This window comes from Delphinapterus leucas, chromosome 1, assembly GCF_059928025.1.
Source record: "Delphinapterus leucas isolate spDelLeu-1000000601 "Yukka" chromosome 1, BTC_Dleu_Yukka2, whole genome shotgun sequence".
NCBI classification, from domain to species: Eukaryota; Metazoa; Chordata; class Mammalia; order Artiodactyla; family Monodontidae; genus Delphinapterus; species Delphinapterus leucas.
In genome coordinates, this window is record NC_143129.1 from 102,698,798 (window position 1) to 102,723,522 (window position 24,725).

At 38.0% G+C, this 24,725-nt stretch overlaps 1 protein-coding gene across 7 annotated transcripts in view; it reads left to right on the forward strand.

Moving 5' to 3' along the window:
- The first annotated feature begins 374 nt into the window (after nucleotides 1-374).
- The window catches only part of FRRS1 (ferric chelate reductase 1), a 50,116-nt gene continuing 25,765 nt past the window's right edge, over nucleotides 375-24,725 (forward strand). For 4 of the 7 annotated variants that reach the window (XM_022584252.2, XM_089922724.1, XM_089922780.1 and 1 more), the window contains exons 1-8: nucleotides 6,854-6,914; nucleotides 9,622-9,707; nucleotides 12,377-12,520; nucleotides 16,719-16,914; nucleotides 17,919-18,052; nucleotides 19,115-19,209; nucleotides 20,804-20,951; nucleotides 24,489-24,671. In XM_022584252.2, coding sequence (XP_022439960.2) covers nucleotides 9,633-9,707; nucleotides 12,377-12,520; nucleotides 16,719-16,914; nucleotides 17,919-18,052; nucleotides 19,115-19,209; nucleotides 20,804-20,951; nucleotides 24,489-24,671 — 975 coding nt within the window. In that variant the 5' untranslated portion in view covers nucleotides 6,854-6,914; nucleotides 9,622-9,632. Of the gene's footprint in view, nucleotides 554-1,301; nucleotides 1,386-6,853; nucleotides 6,915-7,011; nucleotides 7,175-9,621; nucleotides 9,708-12,376; nucleotides 12,521-16,718; nucleotides 16,915-17,918; nucleotides 18,053-19,114; nucleotides 19,210-20,803; nucleotides 20,952-24,488; nucleotides 24,672-24,725 lie in introns of those variants that run through there. The other 3 variants (XM_022584251.2, XM_089922546.1, XM_089922603.1) reach the window with 3 other exon arrangements.

Sequence of the window (24,725 nt, forward strand, 5' to 3'; positions counted from 1 at the left end):
GGGGGAGGGGAAGGGATGGGGACTCAGCTGGACCTAGAGATCAGAGTCCACTCTGTGTCCCGTAGTCTCTGCATGGCCCAGCAAACATTTATTTACCAAACATTTACTTTTCTACCTCTATGTCAATTACCTTCCTCCTCTTTAAATTGCCCAAACTACTACCCCCAGCATCCTCTTCTGTCTTTAGCTGAAGATAGTACTTAAGGTGAGGATTTAGGCCATTTTGGCAAGTTACTCAGTTTTCCTGGATCTCTCCCAGGTGTTCATGTTATTAAACTTTTGTTTGATTTTCTCTTGTTATTCTGTTTCATGTCAATTTAATTTTTAGACCATCCAGAAGAACCTTGAAGGGTAGAGGAAAATTTCTTCATTCCCAACAATATTGAGAAAGAAGGAACTGATAATTGACTTGGGGAAATTAAAAGCAATTGGTTTCAACATTTTGGGCTGCTGCCCACAGTAAGAAATACATTTCATCTCACAAACCAGCATATATCTACTCATAATCAGAAAAGCTCATGAAATAGCATTCACTTACCCTTATCATATAAAGGTATTTTCTCTGATTTTTTTTTCTATTTTATTTCATTAACAGTTTACTGATTGTGACCACTAAAGATTTTACAGTCCACTGACAAATGGGTTGTGGCTCTGAGTTGAAAAACTCTAAGCTATAAAATATGAAAGAGACAAAAAAGTTGAAAGTCCTCCAGGTTTAGTTTGAGTGGTGAAGAAAATGGGTACCACTAATTGATAAAAATAAAGAAGAAATTGGAAAGGGGAGTTGATAAGTTTCCTGTGGCTACTGTAACAAATGTGAAAGGAAAATAAAAATGGAGTTGGTGTTGCTAAGAGAGCTCTGTAAAATGAGCCAGGAGGCCATTGAGGAGGTGTGACTTGTGTGCATCTTGGCCTGGATGAAATCTGGTCTTTTGATTCTTGTCCTACTCAGAATCCTTGTTGGACCGTTACTCTAGGGTGGCTCCTGGCAGCCTGTCTGCTTGTTTGGGCCCTTGCCCTAGAGCAGCTCACGATTCCTGGAGGACAGATGTTTCCTGACGTGCAATCAGGGGTGGTCACGGTTCTTTGGCAGCCATGTGGCTTTAGTCTTTGTGGGCCCTTGACTCTTTCTCTTCCCCGGAACACTCTTTCGGTTTTCCCTGAATCTGTGTCTCCCAAATTGCAATTCCTAAGACCCCAAATAAAGCTCTTTTTTCTTTGCTGCCTCAATACTGATTATTGTTTGACACAAATTACCATAAACTTGGGATCTAAAGCAACAAAAATTTATTCTCTCACAGTTCTGGAGGCCAAAAGTCCAAAATCAGTATCACTGGGCCAAAGTCAAGATGTTGGCAGAAGCACACACCCTCCACAGGCTCTAGGTGAGAATTTGTTCCTTGTCTCTTCAGCTTCTGGAGACTGCGTGTGTGTAGGCACATGGGTTTACCAGGTAATTGTGCCTCTTCCTCCCTCCCTTCCTCCCTTCCTTTCTTCCTCCCTCCTACTTCCTTCCTTCCTCCCTCCCTCCCTCCCTCTCTTTCTTCCTTCCTTCCTTCCTTCCTTCCTTTCTTTCTTTCTTTTTTTTCTTTCTCATCCACCTAAGAAATCACAGTATATTAGAGTAGATGTAGAACCATTTTGTACAAATACAGGTTAGTGCCTAGCACAATATCTGCCATATTGTAGGTACTTGACAAAATATTTGTTGGATGATTGTGATAATTCTTTGCCTTTTAAGTGACCTTTGCCCTAAAAATCTAGTATTTTTCTGGTCCATTATGTGTCTCTTCTTGGACATCAGAAACCTGCATTCAGAATTTGGCATGGAACCTTAGAGGATATATGGTTCCGGTTGTAATCCCTCATTTTTACTCTTTTGCTTTTCTTAATTTTTAAAAAAAATTAATTTATTTATTTTTGGCTGCGTTTGGGTCTTTGTTGCTGCACGTGGGCTTTCTCTAGTTGTGGCGAGCGGGGGCTACTCTTCGTTGTGGTGCCCAGGTTTCTCATTGTGGTGGCTTCTCTTGTTGCGGAGCACAGGCTCTAGGCACGCAGGCTTCAGTAGTTGTGGCACATGGGCTCGTAGTTGTGGCTCGTGGGCTCTAGAGCGCAGGCTCAGTGGTTGTGGTGCACGGGCTCCGCGGCATGTGGGATCTTCCCAGACCAGGGCTCTAACCTGTGTCCCCTGCATTGGGAGGCGGATTCTTAACCACTGCACCACCAGGGAAGTCTCATTTTTACTCTTGAGGTAACAAAAACAGAGAAGATAAGTGATTTGTCTAAAATGATCTAGTGCTCTTTTCACCACACTCCTTTGCCTTTTCACATTCATTTTAAGCCAGGCTTCTTTTCAGTTCACCTGTCAACCTAAAGAAGCAGTACTATTACTAAAATGCGGTAATACTCTAGGTCTTTCCCCTGTTGGTATTTATTTTCTTCAAAAGCAAAATGCTTCATTCCACAGGGACTCAGAGTGACTCATCTAATCACAGCTTTACACAGTGGATCCACTCTCATACCTTATATCTGCTTCTTGCTGCAACTTTGGAAATGTGTAGTGGCATTTTTTGGGTTATCACTATTAATGGGTAGAGCAGGGTTTCTGTATTTTATAGCTCGAATAATGGAATGCTTAGACATTCTATTATGAGCAGGACAGTGTGTTACAACAAGGAAATAGCTCAATTGAAAATAATTACTAGAAGGCAATGTCCTATGCCACAAAGAGTTATCCTCTATGTATTTACATTAGAGTAGACTTTTATGACTTCAGATCATCTCCATTTTTTTTATGGTAAAAAAAATTATGGTGAAAGTAAAGATTTTTTCAAGAGATTAATTTTATCCAGAGATGTCAAAACTGGGTCTCAGTAATAACGTTAGTGTTGTCGTGCGGGTCCCAAAGAAGAGGCGGACAAGGAGAATGGATTTAAACAGATGAACAGCAGGGGACTCAGGACTCCAACAGTCAAGAGTCCCAAACCTCTGCCTGTCCACATATTTATTTACTGGATACACAATGAGCTTGTTTTTCAGCTAGTGAAAAATAGAAATCAGATACAGATCATCGGCTTCAAAATATGTTTCGACCTGCAGGCAAGTTCGTACAAAAACATTTGCGAACCCATTAAAGTAATTAAATTGTTCAATCTTTTCTTGTTCTTAAACAACATGAACAAGTCGTTCCAGGACGCTTAATTCTCTGAACACTTCAAAGAGGTGCTGGAACCATTTGTGATCCTTCAGCCAGATGTCTCTTGTGTGCGAGGACATTTCCCTGTTCTCAAGAATGCCGTCCCAAAACAACCTTTTCATATAAGCTAAACTTTTTGGACACTTTCCACAACGTTAGTTATGTTTTGAAGACACAGATAATTTTAGCCAGGGTTTGGGTGAAGTGGCAGATATTCTTCAGGATCATTCATCATAGAGAAGTCACATTATGTTGAGTAATTTAAGGAGTAGGCTGTGTTTAGAGGAGAATAATGTGAAGTGACCTGGAACTGGTAGAAAGAAAATTATGAAGAAGAATGTTGCTACTACTAATCTAATGCTGAGAATGGCTTTGTGTTGTCAGAGAACATGTGAAATATGGATTTAGTGAACAGAGTTTGGTTAGAAGTTCATGGGTAATTTTGGAACAATTTCTTATTGTGAAGCACTGGGAAGATGGGGCATCTCATTCACAAATCAAAAAAAGTTTTTTTCTTTTAAGTATGATTTTTTAAACACTTCTGTGTCAGGCACTGTGATTTACAGATATTATTTCATTTTACCATCTGTCTATGGAATCTGGACATTCATTCATTCAGTAATAAGTAGTAAGTGAAGGTTTTTTGAGCGGAAGAATTACATGATGTGAGTTATACTTTAGAAAGATTAATATGATAGCATGTGGGATGGCTTATTAGGTTGGTGAGAAACTGGAGGCACTTAGTAGATAATGACCATAGTCCAGTTGAAAAGTAATGAGGACCTAAGCCAGAGTGATGACAGTGGAGATAGAGAAGAGGGGATGAATTTGGATGAATTTGGATGAGATGGCCATAATTAAAGGCCGAGTGAGAATGAGTCCATTTTAGACAGTGGGTTTGGTTTTATTGAGTTGAGGCAGGGTCTAATCAATTGGAGATGTTTTACTTCAATGTAATTTTTAATGAAATGTTGACTATAATAGGAAGGTTTTTTTTTGTTGTTTGTTTTTGTTTACATCTTTATTGGAGTATAATTGCTTTACAATGGTGTGTTAGTTTCTGCTTTATAACAAAGTGAATCAATTATACATATACATATGTCCCCATATCTCTTCCCTCTTGCATCTCCCTCCCTCCCACCCTCCCTATCCCACCCCTCTAGGTGGTCACAAAGCTCCGAGCTGATCTCCCTGTGCTATGCAGCTGCTTCCCACTAGCTATCTATTTTACGTTTGGTAGTGTATATATGTCCATGCCACTCTCTCACTTTGTCCCAGCTTACCCTTCCCCCTCCCGTTTTTTTTTTTTTTTTTGCGGTACGCGGGCCTCTCACTGTTGTGGCCTCTCCCGTTGCGGAGCACAGGCTCCGGACGCGCAGGCCCAGCGACCATGGCTCACGGTCCCAGTTGCCTCGCGGCATGTGGGATCTTCCCGGACCGGGGCACGAACGCGTGTCCCCTGCATCGGCAGGCGGACTCTCAACCACTGCGCCACCAGTGAAACACACCGCTCCCGTTTTTAAGCTTGGTCCATCAGCCTTCATTCACACTTGACAGTGTAGAGAGTTAATAGCTCTGGCTTAGAACCGGATCTGTCACTTTCCTCTGCCTGACCTTGGGCTATTTACTTAGCCAGGCACATCCTTAGCCTTCTCAGCTGCAGAATGTCCATAACAAATACCTTTTACCTAGAGTCCTTGTGAGACTTGGATACGATAATTCATGTGCCTCGGTCAGGACAGAAGCTCAATAGATCGTTATTATTGTTCTTGCTATACTTTATTTGCCTTATTCATTCTCATTCTCTTATGAGTATGCAGTAGATTTTTCCAGTGGCTGCATGATGTGCTTATATGATATTGCAACAGACTGAATACAGAAGATATGAGAATTCAGCTGTCTTCTATTAACCCAGGCACCGAAGAAATTTGTAAAAATTTAAACAATACTACTCTTCTCACTAAATTCTTATTTTTGAAAAACATTTATAAAAGCAAGAGTAAAAAAATATCATGTCAACATGTAGAGTTCATTATTGTCATTTGTCCATAAATAAATTGGTGGAATTTGTGAATAAGTATTTAAATATTTCTCACTTTATTTTTTTTAATACAATAGATATTGACAGACATCCCCCCATAACCAAACATCTCTTAGAGGCTGCAGTAATTTTTAGGAGTTGCAAAGGGGTCCTGAAACCAAAAAAATTTGAGAACTGCTAATTTAGAGACATGAGAGCAGGCTCCAATAGGCTAGTATGTACTTCTCAGAGTCCAAGGTCCATTGAAGACTTTAATAAATTGGGTTTCCTTTCTGGCAGCTGACAAGTAGCTGATGAAGAACCCCGTAGAGGTGAACTTCTGGGAGGAAATGATAAGGGGAATTATAACTGGGGACTTTCAGGGAAATGACAGGCCTGGAAAGGGTAGTTTTAGATAGTGCTAAGCCTCTCCATTCAGTTTTTTCTACTGTACTTTAGGATTAAAGATTATGATAGTATATTCTAAGAATTATTTGTTTTATAGACTTTTTATCATGCTTTTGGCATGTAAAGTGTCCACTGGGGACTATTACTGGAAAGAGCCTAACTAAAACTAGAGAAAGTTATGTCACCACTTGGCACTTTATATAGAAGGACTGAAGATCAACTGACTTAGTTTAAATTCATTCGCGTTCCAAGCAGCTTTAGGATAGAAAACCAGAGCTGCATCTTCTTTATATAAAGCTTCTCTCTAAAATCCTGTAAAGGGGGCTTTTGTTACTTGTGACAAGTTCCTAAAGAGAAAGATTAAAGTGATGGTGTTCTTTCCCTACTTTTCTCCCCTTTAGAAATGGTTCTAGAGAGTTTACTAGTGTGATTGCCAACCAGTGATCACAGGTCACGGCGTCTGTGACAGAGTCTATTTTCCAGTCTGCACATGTTAGTCATAGTCTGAAGTGTTTAATATTTTCAGAACATTATCTTTTCCTAGCCCTGATTTTTTTTTTTTTTTTTGCAAAAAGAATCTTGGAAAAACAATGATTAAAGGCTTAAAAAGAAACAAAAACAAACAGAACTCCTAAATTCCAAGGTAAATTTTGCATAATAAAAGAATTCTTTTGCATTATGTCATTTACACTTTCAAAGGCTTCATTTCTATGCAGTCTGATTCTATTACACATTTTGTAGTTAATTGGAATAGTTTGCTAATTACTGTTATTCTCTAGATAGGGTTGCCAGATAAAATAGAAATTTGAATTTCAGGAAAACAATGAATTACTTTTTAATATAAGTATATCCCCAATATTGCATAGGACAATACTTAGGTTAATGAATTATTTGTTGTTTATCTGAAATTCTAATTTAACATCCTATACATTAATTTGCTAAATTTGGCAACCCTAACCTAAGCACAAACAGGTTCTTTGGTTTGTCTTTACTTAGCATTATATAGAACAGGTTGTATTTTCAAATGGTTTTATAGTAAAAGACAAGAACTTAATTTTCTCAGTGAAACAATTATTAGTTGGAAAAAAGTGTTCTTTTGTGTAAAATAGAATGGTTAATTCTCAGAAACTGAGTCCTAAGACTAGCACTGGTCTTGCAAATCCAGTTTTCCGTTTCAGTTTGGGAAACGTTCTCTTTTCTTTATGGGTAAACTGGCTCCACCCAGCTGCTGAAATGAGATATAAGTTGTAACAAAACCGGAAGTTGGATAGGCTGCCTTTGCTTCTCGAGGTAAGTGTCTCCTCTTTTCTTTATGTCCGAGCTCTTCGCAAAGCGCTTACAAATTGAATCCAGCTCGGTGACAGTACTGAGAGAGCAGGCGCCTGTGCTGACCCGGGCAGTCGGCGAAGCAGGATGGATGCTTTATTAACAAACTGTGTTCTGGAGCTTGCGAGCTTGTGTTGAGCTAATGAGTGCTCACGAACGAGTTAGATTAATGATAAGTCACGTGACTTTGACTACGGAACTTTAATCCCATGAAAAGGGTGATTGTAAGTAGAAACGTGTCTGGGATCATGGAAAGCATTGACTTTATTCATGCATCAGTGTTTTTATTTTTTGTTTTTAATTTTAAGCAACGGAAACTCCCTTTTTATCTAAAGCTAATGGCGTAATTACCTATATGGAGTTTACTTAGAGCCCTATTTGGCTTTTAAAGTGTCTTTTAATTTAGAAATCTTAGCTCCCCTCACCCCCACCTCTGGTGTGCCTTTAGAATTTCAGAGACTCTCTGGGGTGACTAGGTGTTACCTCTGCCCTTAATTTGTTTACGTCTTGTGCTGCCCTAAGGGCAAAGGGGGGTTTTCCGTTTGTAAATGTATTATTAGAAGTATTTCTTTATAAAGCTAAACTTCTTAGTTCAGATATTTTCTTTTTTCTCTGAATTAAAGAAAAAATAGAAAGATTTGAATGTTTACTTGGATAGTGGAGAAGTGGGAGGCTAAAATTTGGTCTATTGATTTACTGAAAACAACGAGCTAGACTTTTTAAAGGATGGTTTTGTTTAAAGGGATGTGTTCTGCTAAGTCTTTTAATAAGCCAGTATGTGGATTCTCTTTGCTGGCTGTACCTTCTGTTTCACACCTGTCCACTTAGGTAATGTCAGATTCCCTGGAAATCACATTGTAGTACATTGCATTGAGTGCTGTTTTCAAGGTTGTCTGCTAGTCATTGTGAAAGGAAATCAAGGAGTAGGATGCCTTTGCTGCCTTCAGAAATTTGCCTTAAGACAAGTCAACCAGTTGTGGCCGAAAAATTTTTTATTAGCAAAAAACCCAAAGCTTTTGGAGCGTCCCAGAAGAGACTGGTTAAAGTTGGCGGAATTAGGCAAAATTCCAAGGAAGAAAGGATTTTAATGGAAGACCTTTATGGTGGGCACTGTGCTAAATGTTTCGTAGATGTTATTTCATTTAATCTTCACATAAATCCCTTGATATTGGTAGCATTGTCTCTAACAAAATGAGAAATTTTAGGCCCAGTGAGATTAAATAATTTGTCCAAGGTCAGTCATTAAGGTGGTACCTGCTGGATTCAAACCTAGGTCTGTGTGATTTCAAAGTCCTTACCACACACTGTCTCATAGGACAGAGTAGTTGATAGCATTTTAAATGGACCTTGAATGACAATAACAGTAAAAGTAATATAGAATGTTTGAAAATAGAAAAAAATCTGAACACCTTACAATTAATTTAATGTGTTTCTTTACAGTCTTCAAATATGCATGTCTTGCAGTGTTTTTTAAATTACAAAGCACTACAGGCTTTAAAAAATATGCAAAATTCAAAGAGGATTAAAAAGAAGAAGTCCACTTCTTTTCCCATATTGAAAACACTTTCCTAGGGGGTAACCACTATTGAGAATGGTTAAAGCATGGTGTTTTTTCTTTTCCCTTTTCTTTTATATGCACTTGTTACATTATGTATCATTTTGTAGTTTGCTTGTTTTCATTCCTCATTGTGACAAGAGCATGTTTCCACCTAAGTACATGCAGATTCACGTCCTAAGCTTTTCTGAAAAGAGTTAACACTCGTAAAGAACTTAAAAGAATGCCTAGCTCTTAGAAAGCAGTCAGGAATTATTAGCTGTTATTTCGGTCATTGTCTACTCTATTTCATTCTTTTAAATGGGTACACGGTATTTTATTTTTAAATTGTTTTTATTAAAGTATAGTTGATTTACAATGATGTGTTAAGTTCCGGTGTACAGCAAAGTGATTCAGATATATACACACACACACACACACTTACATGCACACATATGTATATGTCTATTCTTTTTCAGATTCTTTTCCCTTATAGGTTATTACAAAATACTGAATATAGTTCTCTGTGCTATATATAGATCCTTGTTGGTTATCTGTAGTAGTGGGTACACAGTATTTTAGAGTCTGGGTATAGCATAGTATATTTTTGTAACCACCTAAATTGTCTTAAACTTTTGCTATTACAAATAATCCTTGCATAATTGTGGGGGTTTTCTTTTTCTTTCTTTCTTTCTTGTTTTTAAATTGAAGTATTGTTGACTTACAATATTATATTAGTTTCAGGTGTACAACATAGTAATTCACATTTTTATAGAATATACTCCATACAAAGTTATTATAAAATGTTGACTGTATTCCCTGTGCTGTTTGTTGTGTGGGGTTTTTTATAGGATAAATTCCTAGAAGTGAAATTCCTCAGTCAAAGATTAAACATATTTTAGTTTAGTAGGAAATTGTCAAATTTCCTCCAAAAATATTGCAGCAATTTACACGCTTCAGTGTATGAGCACACTTATTTCTCCACATGCTTGCTTATATTGGATATTATCAGTCTTTTGCATTTTACATGAAATGATAGGCAATGTACCTTTATTTTTAACATAGTTTAAGCACAGTGTTCAGATATTTTCTGTATCTATTTTTTTTCCCATTTAACATATATCTGTTTTTACATAGGTAGGAATTTGATGGATGGCATAATGGAGGTCCCAGTTAGAAGACAGAACATGGGGAGGAAAAAAAGTGAGGTACTTGTTCCAGAAGTAAGTACAAATGGTACATTGTTGATAGAACATGGATTGGGCTGAATACACATTAAATGCCTAATGCTTTTGTCTTTAATTGAATAATTCCAGGGAAGCTGTTGAAGGTTTTTGGTGAGCGGAGTGATATGATGAGAATTGTGCCTTAGGAAAATGGTCTTGTGGTGTTGCGTAGGATTCGAATGGAGATACAGAAACAGGGAGGCCAATTGAGAGTATTTCATGAATCTGGGTGATAATGAAGGCTTTGTGCTTGAAGGTGGTGTCAGAATGGAAAACTGTAGACAGATGTAATAGAGGGAATGGAAGGTAGAAGAGAGAAACAGAAGGGATAGGTAGATGTCCGGAAGGGTGGAGGTCGAATCTGCTGAACTTATTTGGAAATTGGGGTCCCAAAGAGTGTTTGGAGTCAAATCTTGAGAATTTGGGCTTTCAAATCTTTTTTTTTTTTAAATCAATTAATTTTTGGCTGCGTTGGGTCTTCGCTGCTGCACACGGGCTCTCTCTAGCTGCAGCGAGCGGGGGCTACTCTTTCTTGTGGTGCGCGGACTTCTTACTGCGGTGGCCTTTCCGATTGCAGAGCATGGGCTCTAGGTGCGTGGGCCTCAGTAGTTGTGGCACGTGGGCTCAGTAGTTGTGGCTCATGGGCTCCAGAGCGCAGGCTCAGTAGTTGTGGTGCACGGGCCTAGTTGCTCCGCGGCATGTGGGATCTTCCCGGACCAGGGCTTGAACCTGTGTCCCCTGCATTGGCAGGCAGACTCCCAACCACTGCGCCACCAGGGAAGTCCTGGGGTTTCAAATCTTGTTGACTAGAAATGTGTTGATAGGCCACCGTCAAAATAGGAAAGTCAGATTCAAGAACTAGTTTGGAGGAAAAAATAATGAATTTCATTTCAGAAAAATTGAGCTTAATGTCATCCAAACAGAAATCTATGTATAGTTGGAAATTTGAGTTGAAGCATTGTGGAGATGCGGGATGGGGGCAATTGAAAGGCTTGGGAAATATTATTCAGGGGTGATAATCGAAGCTATGGAAGGGATAGCCTGTAGAGAAATGTGGGGGTCAAGGAAAACAGTCTTGGGAATGGATATCTTCATGTAAGGGTCATGAAGAGGGACCAGATTTATAGTATTTTTTATAACGACTGTTTCTAACATTTGACCTTGGACCTAGTTAGGCTATTCTTCACTGCCCTCCAAAGTCCATTCTCACTTCGCTCTTTCTATCTCTACTTCTTTTATTGCTCCCAAACTGTGCTCATTCTGAATCCCTTTTCCTGTGGGATTACTGTGTCAGCTTTTAGTGTCTGATTTGAAGCTGTGGATTAAACCTGTGGTTAAAACCTCACAGACTAGACTGGAGATCATACTTTTCACCACTCATTTGCTGTGACTTCGGCAAGAATCTTAATCAGTGCCCTGTTTTACATACTGGGGACAATAATACCCCTCACACCTTCCTGGGTTGTTTTGAGGAATGTGTGCTAAGTCCTTGACAGGATGCCTAATATGTTGTGAGCCCTTAGCGCTTGTATCATATTCTCCTTTACCTCTCAATTGCCATAATAAAATGCAGTTTTTTTCCTGTTCTGTCCCTATGTGATCTTAGGCAGTAGTTTTTTTTTTTTTTTTTAATAACCTCTGTGAGCTTCAATTTCCATGCAATAAAAATATGTTTTTGTTTTTTCCAGGGATTAGAGTTCATACATGTGAAGCACCTACTATGTTGACTAGAATAGAACAGGCATTCAATAAATAGTAACATCATTTAAATGATATATTAATGGTATTTGCTTTTGTTTCATCTATTAGTTTTGTGCCTTTAGAGAAGGGACCATTCCACTTAGCACCTAATATTGTTTTTAGGACAGGACTATTGTGAGGGCCATGTGGAATGATCCAGATGAAAGCTCTGTGTGTAATAAGATATTTGCTTCCAATCATTTTTCCAGAGAATGAATAAAGTGGAAAAGTTGCTTTCTGATGATGTTGTGATTAGAGGAATCAGAATTATATCAGAGAGCTCCCAATTCCTGTTTCTTCAGTGGTTTCCTCTACCTTTCCTTTTACTTAAACTCTAAATTCTTTTCAGAATTCTTTTCAACCATTTTAGGTTGTCAGACCTGACAGATCTCATTGTGCCACCATTTTTTATGCTCTATGTTTTTTAGAATCTTTACTGAAAATGTCATAACTCCAATTGTTAATTTAAAAAATCATTTTTCTCTGTACTTCCTGCTGTGAAAATGGAGTCTGAAACATTTTTATCTGGGGAAGTGGAAATACTTGACCTGTTTTTCAATTTCCCTATAATTTGAGATCCAGCTATCAAAGTCAATTTAACTCTTGATGTGGAAGTTTTCTATGAATGTAAAGTTAAATTGCTGGAAAGAAGGGGAGCAAATTTTCTGAAATATTTCAGAAGGCTTGAACAAGTTAAATGCAGATGAAAGAAATATATGGAAACCTCCGTTGTTTAACCACAATAGTGTTCAGAAGAAATTAGCACATACTGGTGATGCGGAAAGTTGCTAGTGATTATAAATAATGGCAATTACCATTTATTGGCAACTTAGTGTTTTTAGGCATTGTACTACTTTTTTTTTTTTTTTTTTTTTTCCGGTACGCGGGCGTCTCACTGCTGTGGCCTCTCCCGTTGTGGAACACAGGCTCCGGACACGCAGGCTCAGCGGCCACGGCTCATGGGCCCAGCCGCTCCGCGGCATGTGGGATCTTCCCGGACCAGGGCACGAACCCGTGTCCCCTGCATCGGCAGGCGGACTCTCAACCACTGCACCACCAGGGAAGCCCAAGTAGGCTAATTTAGATTTCACGTTTGTCACAGCATGCCCCCACTCACATTGTTCATTGTGAAATTTGGATTCTTGCTGTACCTGTTTACTTTCCACATCCTTCTCTCTCCAAGGAGGGAGCAATGATGTGGAGTGAAGAGAATAGGAATGTTGGAGTTAGATTTAGGTTCTAATCCTAAAAGTGTGCACGGTTTCGGGTACACTCCCTGGTCTCAGTTTCTTCATCTCTAAAATGATGATAATATCTGCTTGTTGTAAGGATTACATTAGATGTACTATCTACCAGTTTCCCACCAAATGTCTGTTTCTTTTTCTTCTTATTCACACCATGACCCCTTTATTCCCCCCGCCCCCACCCCGTATTAAAATGTAATCCTTTCCTTTCTTATTGTTATAGAAATTTCATTGCTTTCTGTATATCTCTTGTGCTTAGTCTTAACTTTTCTGATTTTATCAACCTCCTTATCCTTCTCTGGTTCCACCTACTTTTCTAAAACCTTCTGCCTAATTCTCTCACTGTACAAGTGAACATCTATTTGTACCTCTAACCCCAGTCCATCTAGGTTTTGGTCACAGGCCTACCAGGTTTGCCCCAGATCCTAGATGAAATGCTGAAATTACACATGTGCTGTGTCCCAAAATTAACTTTTAATTCCGCTTGGAATTTCAATTCTATTTTTTAATGGAAGCAATATTATAAATGGTGGTTCTGTCACTAGGCCAAAAGCCCAGAAACTAAAGCATGTTTAACTCATAAGTTAATTGAAAATTTTATACTTATAACAAAGTAAAAGAATATAATGCCATTGCAGTTTTAGTAATAAAATAAAATAAAAACAATATTGAATAAGTAGTTATTTACTTTATACATTGTTTGTAGTATGTACCTGATGGAAATTTTGAATGGAGCATTTAAGTGCTTTAGGGATTGCAGTGTTTGTATATTATGGTTATGATGAAATAAATATTCACATTTTAAGGCAGTACAAGAAGAATTTAAACATAATATTTTTTCTCTGCCCCTTTGTGTGTGTACTCCCCCCTCCCTCCCCCCTAGTGTGCACTATGCATCTGTATTATGGGTTAACCAGACTTCCCCAAAGGCAGAAATACCTGCTCAACCATAAAGATCGATTTTTCTTCTGGCACCAGTCATGTAACTCCTTGAAAAATAACATTCCTTTCTCAATCCAGTAAGTGGTTGATTACCCATCACACACCTTGTACATGCAGACATCTTTGGTGAACTTTATGTATGATGCCAATATATTATTTCCCTTAAAGATAGTGATTGGTGTAAAACAAGCTGGTCAGGTGACCTGGGGAGATACTGGGCTATACCTAATGGAAGTTCTTAGCTTAAATTCTTACTTATGACCTTATTAATGTTACTAGCTGTATTATTTGTATTCTGCCTATTTTACACGATTATTGTTTCTTGCATTACCAACGTGTGGCTGAACCTCAGATACATTTAGTGATGATTAGGAAACCTGAAACAATTGACCAAATATATAGTACTATAAGATCAATGATTGTAATAGTGTAACTCTAGCTGTGGGAAGAAGCAACAAGAGGGAACCATTTCCTGGACCATAACAGACTAGTAAGACAGATGGTCTGGAGACTTTTGGCTACTGTTAACTGGGCCTAGTTTAGTAATTGCATATTGAGTGGCCTATCAATATCTGGTATTCAGATAATAAAGAATACACTCGTTTTGAAGTTTTATCTTCATGTGAGATGTATGTAGTGTATGGTAAAGGCAGTCGTTATACCTTTTTACTAAGTGCCTGTCTTTCAGGCAAGAAAGAAAACTGTATAAATCTCATCAGGTTTGGTAATATTTCAGTTAGAGAATCAGGATAACCTCTCTTTTAACCTTTTAAACTAATAGGTCTGTCTTTGTCCTGGGATGACAAAATGCAAGTTATGATATCTTTTCTTTTATTTCTCTATATTATACTCATGGTAGAATGTGAATATTAAAAACCTATAAAAATCATACAAAATATTAAAAACCTGCAAAAATCATACAAAATTTTACATACCTGTAAAAATCATACAAAATCATACAAAATACAAAAATCATACAAGTTTTTCCAGGGCTTGAAGAATGATCTCGTAATATAATAGCTCATATCCACATTCCATAATTTTAGCTTAAATGTTTCCACGTATAACTCTTTATTCCTTTTCATAACTATGCAATCTGTTGGCATAGATTGCCTAATGAATTAATGTATTCATTTGAAAAAGTTTCCTTAAATCATTAACTGGGAAACCATCATTGGCCATTGTTATGAAAATAGAACTTTACCTTGAGTGGTCAGTACCTGACTAAGGACAAAGTAATTGCTGTTGTCTACTTCTGTCGCTGACCTTGTTTGTTATATTTTCCTAATGAATGACAGGTAGTGGTGTCTTTGTCACTTCCCTTTCCCATCTTATACTTCATGCTCTAATAATTCCCAGTATGCTTTTCCACTTTGCTTTATCCTAAAATCGTAATGTTAGTATTGCCCTGAATTTATTCCAGTTCATCTGTTATATTTTGCAAATGAAGAAACTGAGAGAGAGATTAAGTGACCTGATTGATGTTATTCAGCTACTTAATGCATAGCAGAGACTAGAAATAAAGTCTTGTTTCCACTTTCACCTGGCAGGAAGTCAGTGCCAAATAAATATTTGTTAAAGCAAACTAACTCTTCCCACTGTACCATTCTCTGAGTGAGGCACATTTCTGCATTTAATTTTCATAATAACTTGGCCAAGATCACATGGTTAAAATAATTACCTTGATCCTCTCCAGTAAACCTTGTATGATCCTAAAATCAGGTTTGCCCCTAACGAAAGGACCTGGAAGCCATGTTTGAACAGAAGATTTTCTATTGCTCCATTCCTTAGCAGTTATTTTCTTGAATATTGTTTCCTATAGTAATTAACTATTTTCAGGGTTATGCTTTTCCTCTGAGTCTACAGAGAAATCTTATGCTGCTCTTATGATATAGAATTTTTCAGAAGCTCTTGAATGGTTCATTTGTTCCTTTTGCTTATCTTTAAATGAGAAGAATTCTATCTAGCATCAATGTTTGATGAAAGATAGGGGTATAGAGTTGGACCCAAAGCTACCTACTTGGTAGCTACTGGTGTAATGTACAGGGCTGGTTAAAGAGTAGAGCTCCGGCACAATTTCTGGTGTCTAGCAGGAATTTCTATAGTTTAGCCCTGGTCCAATGTGGGGTTTATAATTTACATGACTATAAAAGGATAATTTGTTCTAGTGATTCTAAGGGTGCTTTTATTTTTGTCTATGACCATGTATAGAAAACGCCCATTTCTGTGGAGAATGAACTGCCTCTTGAGCTCTTCCCATCTGCAGCCTGTCCAGCGTGTGGACTTTACTGCCACATAACATGTCCCTGCCCATCTACCTCTAGCCTTGTTAAATACTATGATTTGCAGGTTCTGCATGTATGCACAAAGTGAGCTAGACAAGGGTGGGACTGGTTTTCTGTTAGGCAGATGGTAAGAGGCAGATAAACTGGATGAGAGAAGAAAATTGCCTGGGTTAACAATCATGTTTCTTAATTCAGAAGTATTTGGGCTATAGGTAATAGAAATACTGTCTCTTGCAATTGGTTGTTAGCCTCAGTTTTCAGTGTTGCAAATTAAATTGTCACCATGACTAGTTTAATGGGAAGTTGGGAGAAATCATATCAGAGATTTATTCAGGTGATGATATTTAAATCCAGAAGAAACATTTCTTATTTGTTCTTTAAGCTTTCTAGGATGAAGTGGAGCAAAACCTTTTGCTTTTACTGGATTATTTTATTATTTCCCCATCATGCTAATGAAAGCTAACATTTATTATCTTCCTTGTCAGACCTTTGGCTGTATCTAAATTTTATTTTTTAATAAAATTTTGAAAGGAGGGTTTTCGTTTCCTTATTTTTCAGGTAAGGAATGAGACTAAATGACTTGCTTAAAGTTTCACAGTTGGTAATTGGTAGAGCTGAGATTCAAATCCAGGACAAACTTCACACATCACATTCTTTATAGTACATATATTTGAGAATGTGGTTAACTGACTATGAAAGTAAATAGTTGTCTAGAACTTACTATCCTGTGATGTGAAAGCATTTATATTTTAACTAATTACCTTTAAAAATAATGTGCTTTTAATCTTCTTTTTGAGATGGCAGTTCCTGGATTTACCCTTGGTGCCTTCATACTTCTGTTGCTCGTTAGTTCTGTGGCTAATTATCCCAATGGAAAAGTAACGAAGTCATGCCGTGGAATGATTCCTGAACATGGTCATACTCCACAGTCTGATCCCCCTTGCTACATCTCAGTGAGTCAGATGACATTCAGACCAGGAGAGAAGATCAAAGGTACTGTGCTGGTATTAACAATTTACATTTTGAATTTCACTTTTTTACTGTAAATTGAATCTTTATTACTGTTGGATTTATACAGTTTCAGTTAATCTGTTCATCTGCTTTTATAAGATACCATGATCTTATACTTCTCATTTTTGTGTTTAACTACTACAGATGACTATATTACTTAAGTAGTATATTTACTATATCCATTCAGAATAGGTGTTTTTCTTTTGGGACACACCACATGGCCTGCGGGCTCTCAGCTCCCCGACCAACGATGAACCCGGCCCTGGCAGTGAAAGCACCAAGTCTAATCACTGGACTGCCAGGGAATTCCCCAGAATAGGCTTGAAAATATGTTTTTGTCAGTATTTAATATATCTTCATTAACAGTACTATTTACTCAATAGAAATACATAAAATAAAGCTTATTTTATCTTGCTTAAGGTGTTAAACCCTTATCCTTCTTGACATAGTATAATCTCTTGTGTTTCCCTAATTCTGGCAAAAGACTAAAAAACTTAATAGTCTATTAAGGATGTATCTATAAAAGCATTTTACAAATTCTATTTTCTGCAACTTTAGAAATGCAGAATATTAATAGATACGCTCTAGCAAAAAGGGTATATGGAAAAATAAATTTGGAACACTCTGTTATATATATTTCTTAGAGTTTCATACTGCACAGTAGAATGTTAAAGGGCCTGAGACGTTTGCAGTAAAGACAAAAGTATTTACTTTCAACCAGCATTTTTCAAACTACTTTGGCCCCATGGACCACACTCTGACCATAACCTACCTTTTCTTCCCTGTGGAATGGCTATTACATCTCATGGAATAATGTCCTGTGGAACACGGTTTAGAATTTCTTTGACTATAGGATGATCTCTACTGTTTTCTCTCCTGGAGTAGCTTTCTATATGTACACCCGATTTGGTGATGTACCTCCTTTAAACAGTGTTTTTTGGGGGATGTTGCTAAACTCTTAACTTATCTTTTTGTTTGTTTCTTAGTTACTTTGTCAGGGCCACCATTTAAAGGCTTTCTCTTAGAAGCACGTGATGAGAATTTGACTGGCCCTCCTATTGGCTCCTTCACATTGATTGACAGTCAAGTGTCACAGCTTCTGACCTGTGAAGATATACAGGTTTGTGTTTAGTTTGAAACTGATTTCTGTCAGTTTCCATGGGTCTTTTCACTACAAGGTGGTGTTTGCAAGATAAACAATGACATTACCCATGCATTGCAGACATCTGAGTACATCCATGTTGATCAGACTTTCCCCCTAATTTTTCTACTGGCAAGATATTTTTATACAACATCCTAGAAAAGGTAGGGTTGCACCTTGAGGAGTTTATAGCTTTTGATATTTTATATAGTATAGACTCCTATTATATTGAATTTCGAAAGATGTTAATATTGAAGATAGAGTTCTAGAGTGGAACAGAGGTCTAATTTTTGTAATTAATTAATTTAATGAACATTTATTATACCAGGAACTTTCCTGCATGGATTATGGTGATGAACAGGACTTGTTCTTTGAAGAGCTCATAGCCTTACACATAAGTAAAGCATATGGACATATGCTGTATGGCACATAAGTAGAACGTATGGATATAGGACAGACACATAAATGGAATAGTATGATGACTTAGATTAGAACCATACACAGGGTGGATGAGAAGCATAGCAGAGGTGCTGCACACAGGCTGGAGGGAATTGAGAGAGAGGAGATTATCTCAGCTAGACCTCAAAGAATGCGTAGGAATTTGCCAGGTGAAAGAATGTGGGAAACAAGATTGTTCAAGAGAAAGGAATTACTAAAATATAATATTGCATATTTGGAGGCAGGAATTTTTTCTTTTGATGAATCTTCTGCATTCTGTTTGCATCTATTAATAAAAAAATAAACTTACAGTATAAATGAAATAATGAGCAGGCTTTATATAACATCAACACACTCAGTATTCATAACTCTCTTCAGTTCTTAAATTTCTGCTGACTCTAGTTTGTTCATAGAGCCGGCTGCTAATTTGGTGTCAATCAGTCAACATGTATTTATTGAGCACCTGAGTCCCTGTTCTAAATAAAAGTCTTTACCACAATGCCAAGGTCATGCAATGGTAAATTAATTTGCAAAATGGCTGTAGTTCCAGCTATGTTGAGCTATTGAGTGTCTGAATGGTAGTTCTTTTCCATTTTATTTCAGGGATCAGCTGTGAGTCACACAAGTCCATCCAATAAAGCAGAAATTAAAGTCTATTGGAATGCTCCAAGCAGTGCCCCAAACCACATAAAGTTTCTGTGAGTAGAAGAGTTTACAACTCTGTAACTAGTATAATTGAAATAATGATAGTCTGTATCTTTTTTTATACCTATTGGACATTCACCTGTATGGCAGCGGTGTGGTGTAGTAATGACACCACCTTACTGATGTAAGTGGCTGTTTTGCTTTTTTGTTTGTTTTTTTTGTCAGCATATATACTGAGCACTTAGCACAGGACCAAGGACCTAATAAACACTTAATAGACATTTGTTGAGTGAATGAAGTGTTGTAGTGCCTTCACACTAATAAGAGCCATCAATTAATACTTGAGTCTATATGGTATATGGACTAATACTTTTTTATAGATTTGTTCCTGTATTAGTATGAGAATATGAAAAGAAGCAGTCCTGAAATTTGGATGACTTTTTTTTTGCAGTGTCTCAACTTGCAGATTAGACTGTCAAAAAAGTAAGATCATGTGTGCTCCTCAGAATTATGAAATTCAGTAGAATTAGAATAGTACTTCTCTCTTAATCTTACATGCAAGGGGGAAATGGAATGTCATAAAGCCATACAATGATTCCTGAGTGGTGTTATAGACATATTTTAAAGGGAGAATTGCTTTCCTGGCCTGGCACTATTTTCTGCCTCACTTTGTGCACAGGTCACCGGCACACAGTAATGCAGCTTTGCACCTGTGTGTTGAGTGGAATGTGAGAAAGGGGATATGACCCCAGTAAGAACTGATGGTTGCTTATGCAGCCTCTATATAGCTTTTTGCTGTAGCTGCCTGTTACACGTGGCTTTTGGAATAATTTGACCACTATGAAAAGTGTAGTAGTAGTAGTATGTTCTCTTATGTCAGGAGTGGAAATCTGTGCACTTTAGTCCCGGGGTCTGACATTCCTGGTTGCTGTGCATATGCCCAGAGAACAGACAAGTAAGAGAAGAGAGGGAGAGAGAGTAATTAAAATTCATTTGGTGATGAAGTGGAAGAGAGTCATTAGAGATTTGCCTCACATGAAATTCTGTCAGGTATTACAGGCATCCTTGTTTTATTGTGCTTTGCATTATTTGGCTTCACAGATATTGTCTTTTTACAAATTGATTTGTGGCAACCCTGCATTGAGTGGGTCTGTGGGCACCATTTTTCCAACAGCATTTGCTCACCTTGTGTCTCTGTGCCACATTTTGGTAATTGCTGTAATATTTCAAACTTTTTATCATTATTATATTTGTTACGGTGATCTGTGATCAGTGATCTTTGATGTTACTACTATAATTTGCTGAAGGCTCAGATGATGGTTAGTAGTTTTTAGCAATAACGTATTTTAAAATTAAGGTATATTCATTGTTTTTTTTTTAGATATAGTGCTATTGCACACTTAATAGACTACAGTATAGTGTAAACATAACTTTTATATGCACTGGGAAACCCCCAAATTCTGTTACTCACTTTATTGTGATATTCGCTTTATTGTGGTGGTCTGGAACCGAACCTGCAATATCTCCAAGGTATACTTGTATTAAGTGGTATGTCCCTAGTTCATTACTTTTTTTCTTTCGATTTGATTATGGTGGGCCACAGTCATGGTTCTGTCTAATCTCACTCTCGCTGGTACTGCATTTCAGAGCCACAGTTGTTGAGAAGTACGATATCTACTGGGTGAAGATTCCTGGTCCTATAATTTCACAACCAAACGTCCTTCCTTTTACAACACCTAAAGCTACAATAGCACCTATGCCAACATTACCTCCAGTCTCCCATTTAACGAAATCAGTAAGTAACATTTTTATGGTTTCACCAAATGCAATCTAAAGGAACAGCTTCCTTAGAAATTGTGGTTCTGTGCTTGGCAACATGTGTAGAGAAGTAGCTGTCCTGGGTTGTGGTAGCAAGTTTTTGAATTCCCTTCAGGAAATCAGGAGGAAGTCTTCATTGTAACATTATGATTTATAGGTTAGAATAAGAGGAGTGTAAGACCCTGCATGTTCAAAGTGTGGTTATGACATTCACATGTAGTCTATACTAGCGGTGGATATGTTTTCATTTGAAAGTAAATCTGAAGCAGCAGCTTTCTTCCATTCTTTTTTTTTTTTTAGAAAACCAAAAACACACAGCCAAATATCACACATGGAGAGGGAACTTAAAGCTTAAGCTAAATTTAGACAAGATTTGGAGGAGAATCTTGAAATGGTGATATAACTCTTCAATCTTATTTGATTAAGGCCAATGAGTACTGGGGAATTCTGTGTGTTGAACCACAGAAACTCTTTTGCAAGCTTATCAGCTAGAATTCCATTTAAGCCCTCTGATTCAAAAGAATTACTGTTAAAAAAACATACCTTAGAAAGGGTGATACATATTAGAAACATTAGAAAGGTTTTACTGAAAGCAATTCTGATAAATTATACTTATCAATTCAGAAGTAAATATAATGAAAAATGTTTTAAAGTAGGTTATTACAGTTGCAAGAACAAATTTGGGCCTGAATCCTGATTTGTCTAATTTCTGTTTGACTTTGGAAAAATTACTTAATTCCTAAAGTCTCAGTTTCTTCACCTGTAAAATGAGAAATAATATCTAGCTCTTACATAGTATTACTATGAGAACTAATTTCTAATGGCTTTGTACTTAATAGATATTCAGTAAATATTAGTTCATTTTTTTCTCTTCCTTCCCTTTCTTGTCTTTTTATAACTCTTTTTTTTTTTTTTTTTGCGGTACGCGGGCCTCTCACTGTCGTGGCCTCACCCGTTGCGGAGCACAGGCTCCGGACATGCGGGCTCAGCGGCCATGGCCCACGGGCCCAGCCACTCCACGGCATGTGGGATCTTCCCGGACCAGAGCACGAACCCGTGTCCCCTGCATCGGCAGGCGGACTCTCAACCACTGCGCCACCAGGGAAGCCCTATAACTCTTTGTTTCTCTTGTACTCCAATACAGTGTCTCATTTTGTTTTCCTTCTTTTCTACATTATGCAATATATGATGAGCCATTTGATTACATTAGTATGAACTTTTGTTTGACCAAACAATTCGATCTATTATTTGCATTAGTTCTCAGTTTATTTAGTGTTAATGTTTATTTATTTAAAAGCTGCTTTAGGCGAGTCCACAGTCAGTTTGGACCTGAGCTTCCCAGTAGGAATCTGTTGACAGGATTATTATCTTTCCATAAATTCATATAAAAGGCTTTAGCGCTTGTTGGAGCTTTTGATTGTATCTCTGCACCAAGGTTATAATCTCTAATTATAGAGAGGTTCATTCAGAGTCACAGGATGATGGCATTTGTAGAGAACTAGGAGAGACCTCAGGGTCACTGCTGCATAGTTAAAGGTAAAGAGACCCTGAGAGAATAAGTTCTTTAGCAAACGTGATGGAGTAAAGGGGAGAGCAGAGATCAAAACCCATGGTTCCTAGCTCCTCGTGGCTTGTTCTCTCCACTCGACTAGGATTTCTCTTTAAGTTCCTGTGAAATAAATAAGGAAACAAATAAAACAGCTTCTGCCTGGTTTCTGTTAATATTTGGCCTTTGACCCCAGTTCCTGATACAGAGCTGTTAAATCCCTTGGAATTTCCTGGATGATGGGAGCATCTTTTGTTCTAATGAGGTGACTCTTGGTGGGCTCCCGTATGGGGGCTGGTCACCAAAAAGACCAAGCCATGATTAGAAGCTTGCAGCTTTCAGGCCCCCTCCCCCCATCCTCCAGAAAAGGGAGAGAGGCTGATTGAGCTAAACATCCATCATGTCCACGTGATGGAGCCTCCATAATGATTCCAGATATATGGGTTTCAGAGAGCTCCTGGGTTCCGGACCACGTGGAGGTGCTGGGAAGGTGGTGCCTCAGAAGTTCTGTGCCCCTTCCTACATACCTTGCTTTACGCATCTCTTCCATCTTGCTGTACGCATCTCTTCCATCTTGCTGTTCCTGGGTTGTTATCTTTTTATCAATGTAATAAACTGGTAATCTACTAAGTAAACTATTTTCCTGAGTTCTGTGAGCCATCTTAGTAAATTATCCAACTTGAGGATTAGGTGCTGGAAACCTCCAATTTATGGCCGACCATTCAGAAGTACAGGTGACAACCTGGGACTTGTGGTTGGCATCTGTGATTGGCATCTGAAGTGGGTGCAGGCTTGTGGGACTGAGCCCTTCACTTGTGGGATCTGACACTAACTTCAGGTAGATAGTGTCAGAACAGAATTGAATTGTAAGACACACAGCTGATGTCTCCAAAGAACTGCAGAATTGCTTAGTGTGGGAAATAGCCGCACCCACTTGGTGGCCAGATGTATTGGTAGAGTAGAAGAAGAAATGAGAGTTTTTCTGTACAGTTCCCATTGAATCTAGCTACTTAAAGTAATGTTTAGCTCTCTTCTGAAATGTCGTGTCACAGCTCATTCTAACACAAGATAACTGCTTGTTTGCCCTGTCAGATTGTAGAGCTGACATTTTTCAATACTCTTTCTTATTTGCCACACCAAGAAGCTCTGAATTAAATCATTGTAGGTTATTTTTGTTTCTCCCCCACTAAATTGTTCTTACTATTATTTGGAGTGGTGGTATATATAGGAGTAAACTTTTTTTTTTTTTTTTTTTTGCGGTACGCGGGCCTCTCACTATTGTGGCCTCTCCCGTTGCGGAGCACAGGCTCCGGACGCGCTGGCTCAGCGGCCATGGCTCACGGGCCCAGTTGCTCCGTGGCATGTGGGATCTTCCCGGACCGGGGCACGAACCCGCGTCCCCTGCATCGGCAGGCGGACTCTCAACCACTGTGCCACCAGGGAAGCCCAGGAGTAACCATTTTTTCTTACATTATCTTAATGTCAAATTTGAACCTGAATTCTAGAAGCAGAGTCCAGGATCTAAATATAAAACTTGCTAAGGGTTTGTTTGTTTGCTTTTAAAAATTCCATCTCTGAAAACTAGAGGACACCCTTTAGGCAAGAATGTCAATGTGGATGTAAATATTCCCTAAGAAATTCTCAAAATTTACCAGAAACTTTGCTCCAGAACATAATTAACATGAAGTATTTTGTGTATTAAAGAGATTTTAATACTCATGCATAATTACAGTCCAATTAATGTTGTGTCTTCTAAAGTTTAATTAAAATTAATTAAGTTTAAAAGTTCACAGCCTAACTACTGCTTTGATAATTTCTAATTTGGGATGTGTCTTTGTTCCCTTGTTTGAATCCTTATTATGAAAACGTATTCTTATTAAAACCCATACTTCAAAGTAGTAGCTCTTCTGTCATTGGAAATGAACTGCCTGTTTGGTAATTGACTTTTTCCCCCTGTCATTTTTCTAGTTCAATGCTTCAGATTGTGGGAACAAGAAGTTCTGTATTAGGAGTCCTTTGAACTGTGACCCAGAGAAAGAGCTTGCCTGTGTCTTCTTGTCCTTCACACGAGATGCCAAGTCAGTGATGGTTGAAATGAGCGGTCCCAGTAAAGGCTATTTATCCTTTGCATTTTCTCACGACCAATGGATGGTTTGTACCTTTCACTTACATAAGTGGTAATGAAATGAGAGTCACTGGGGTGAG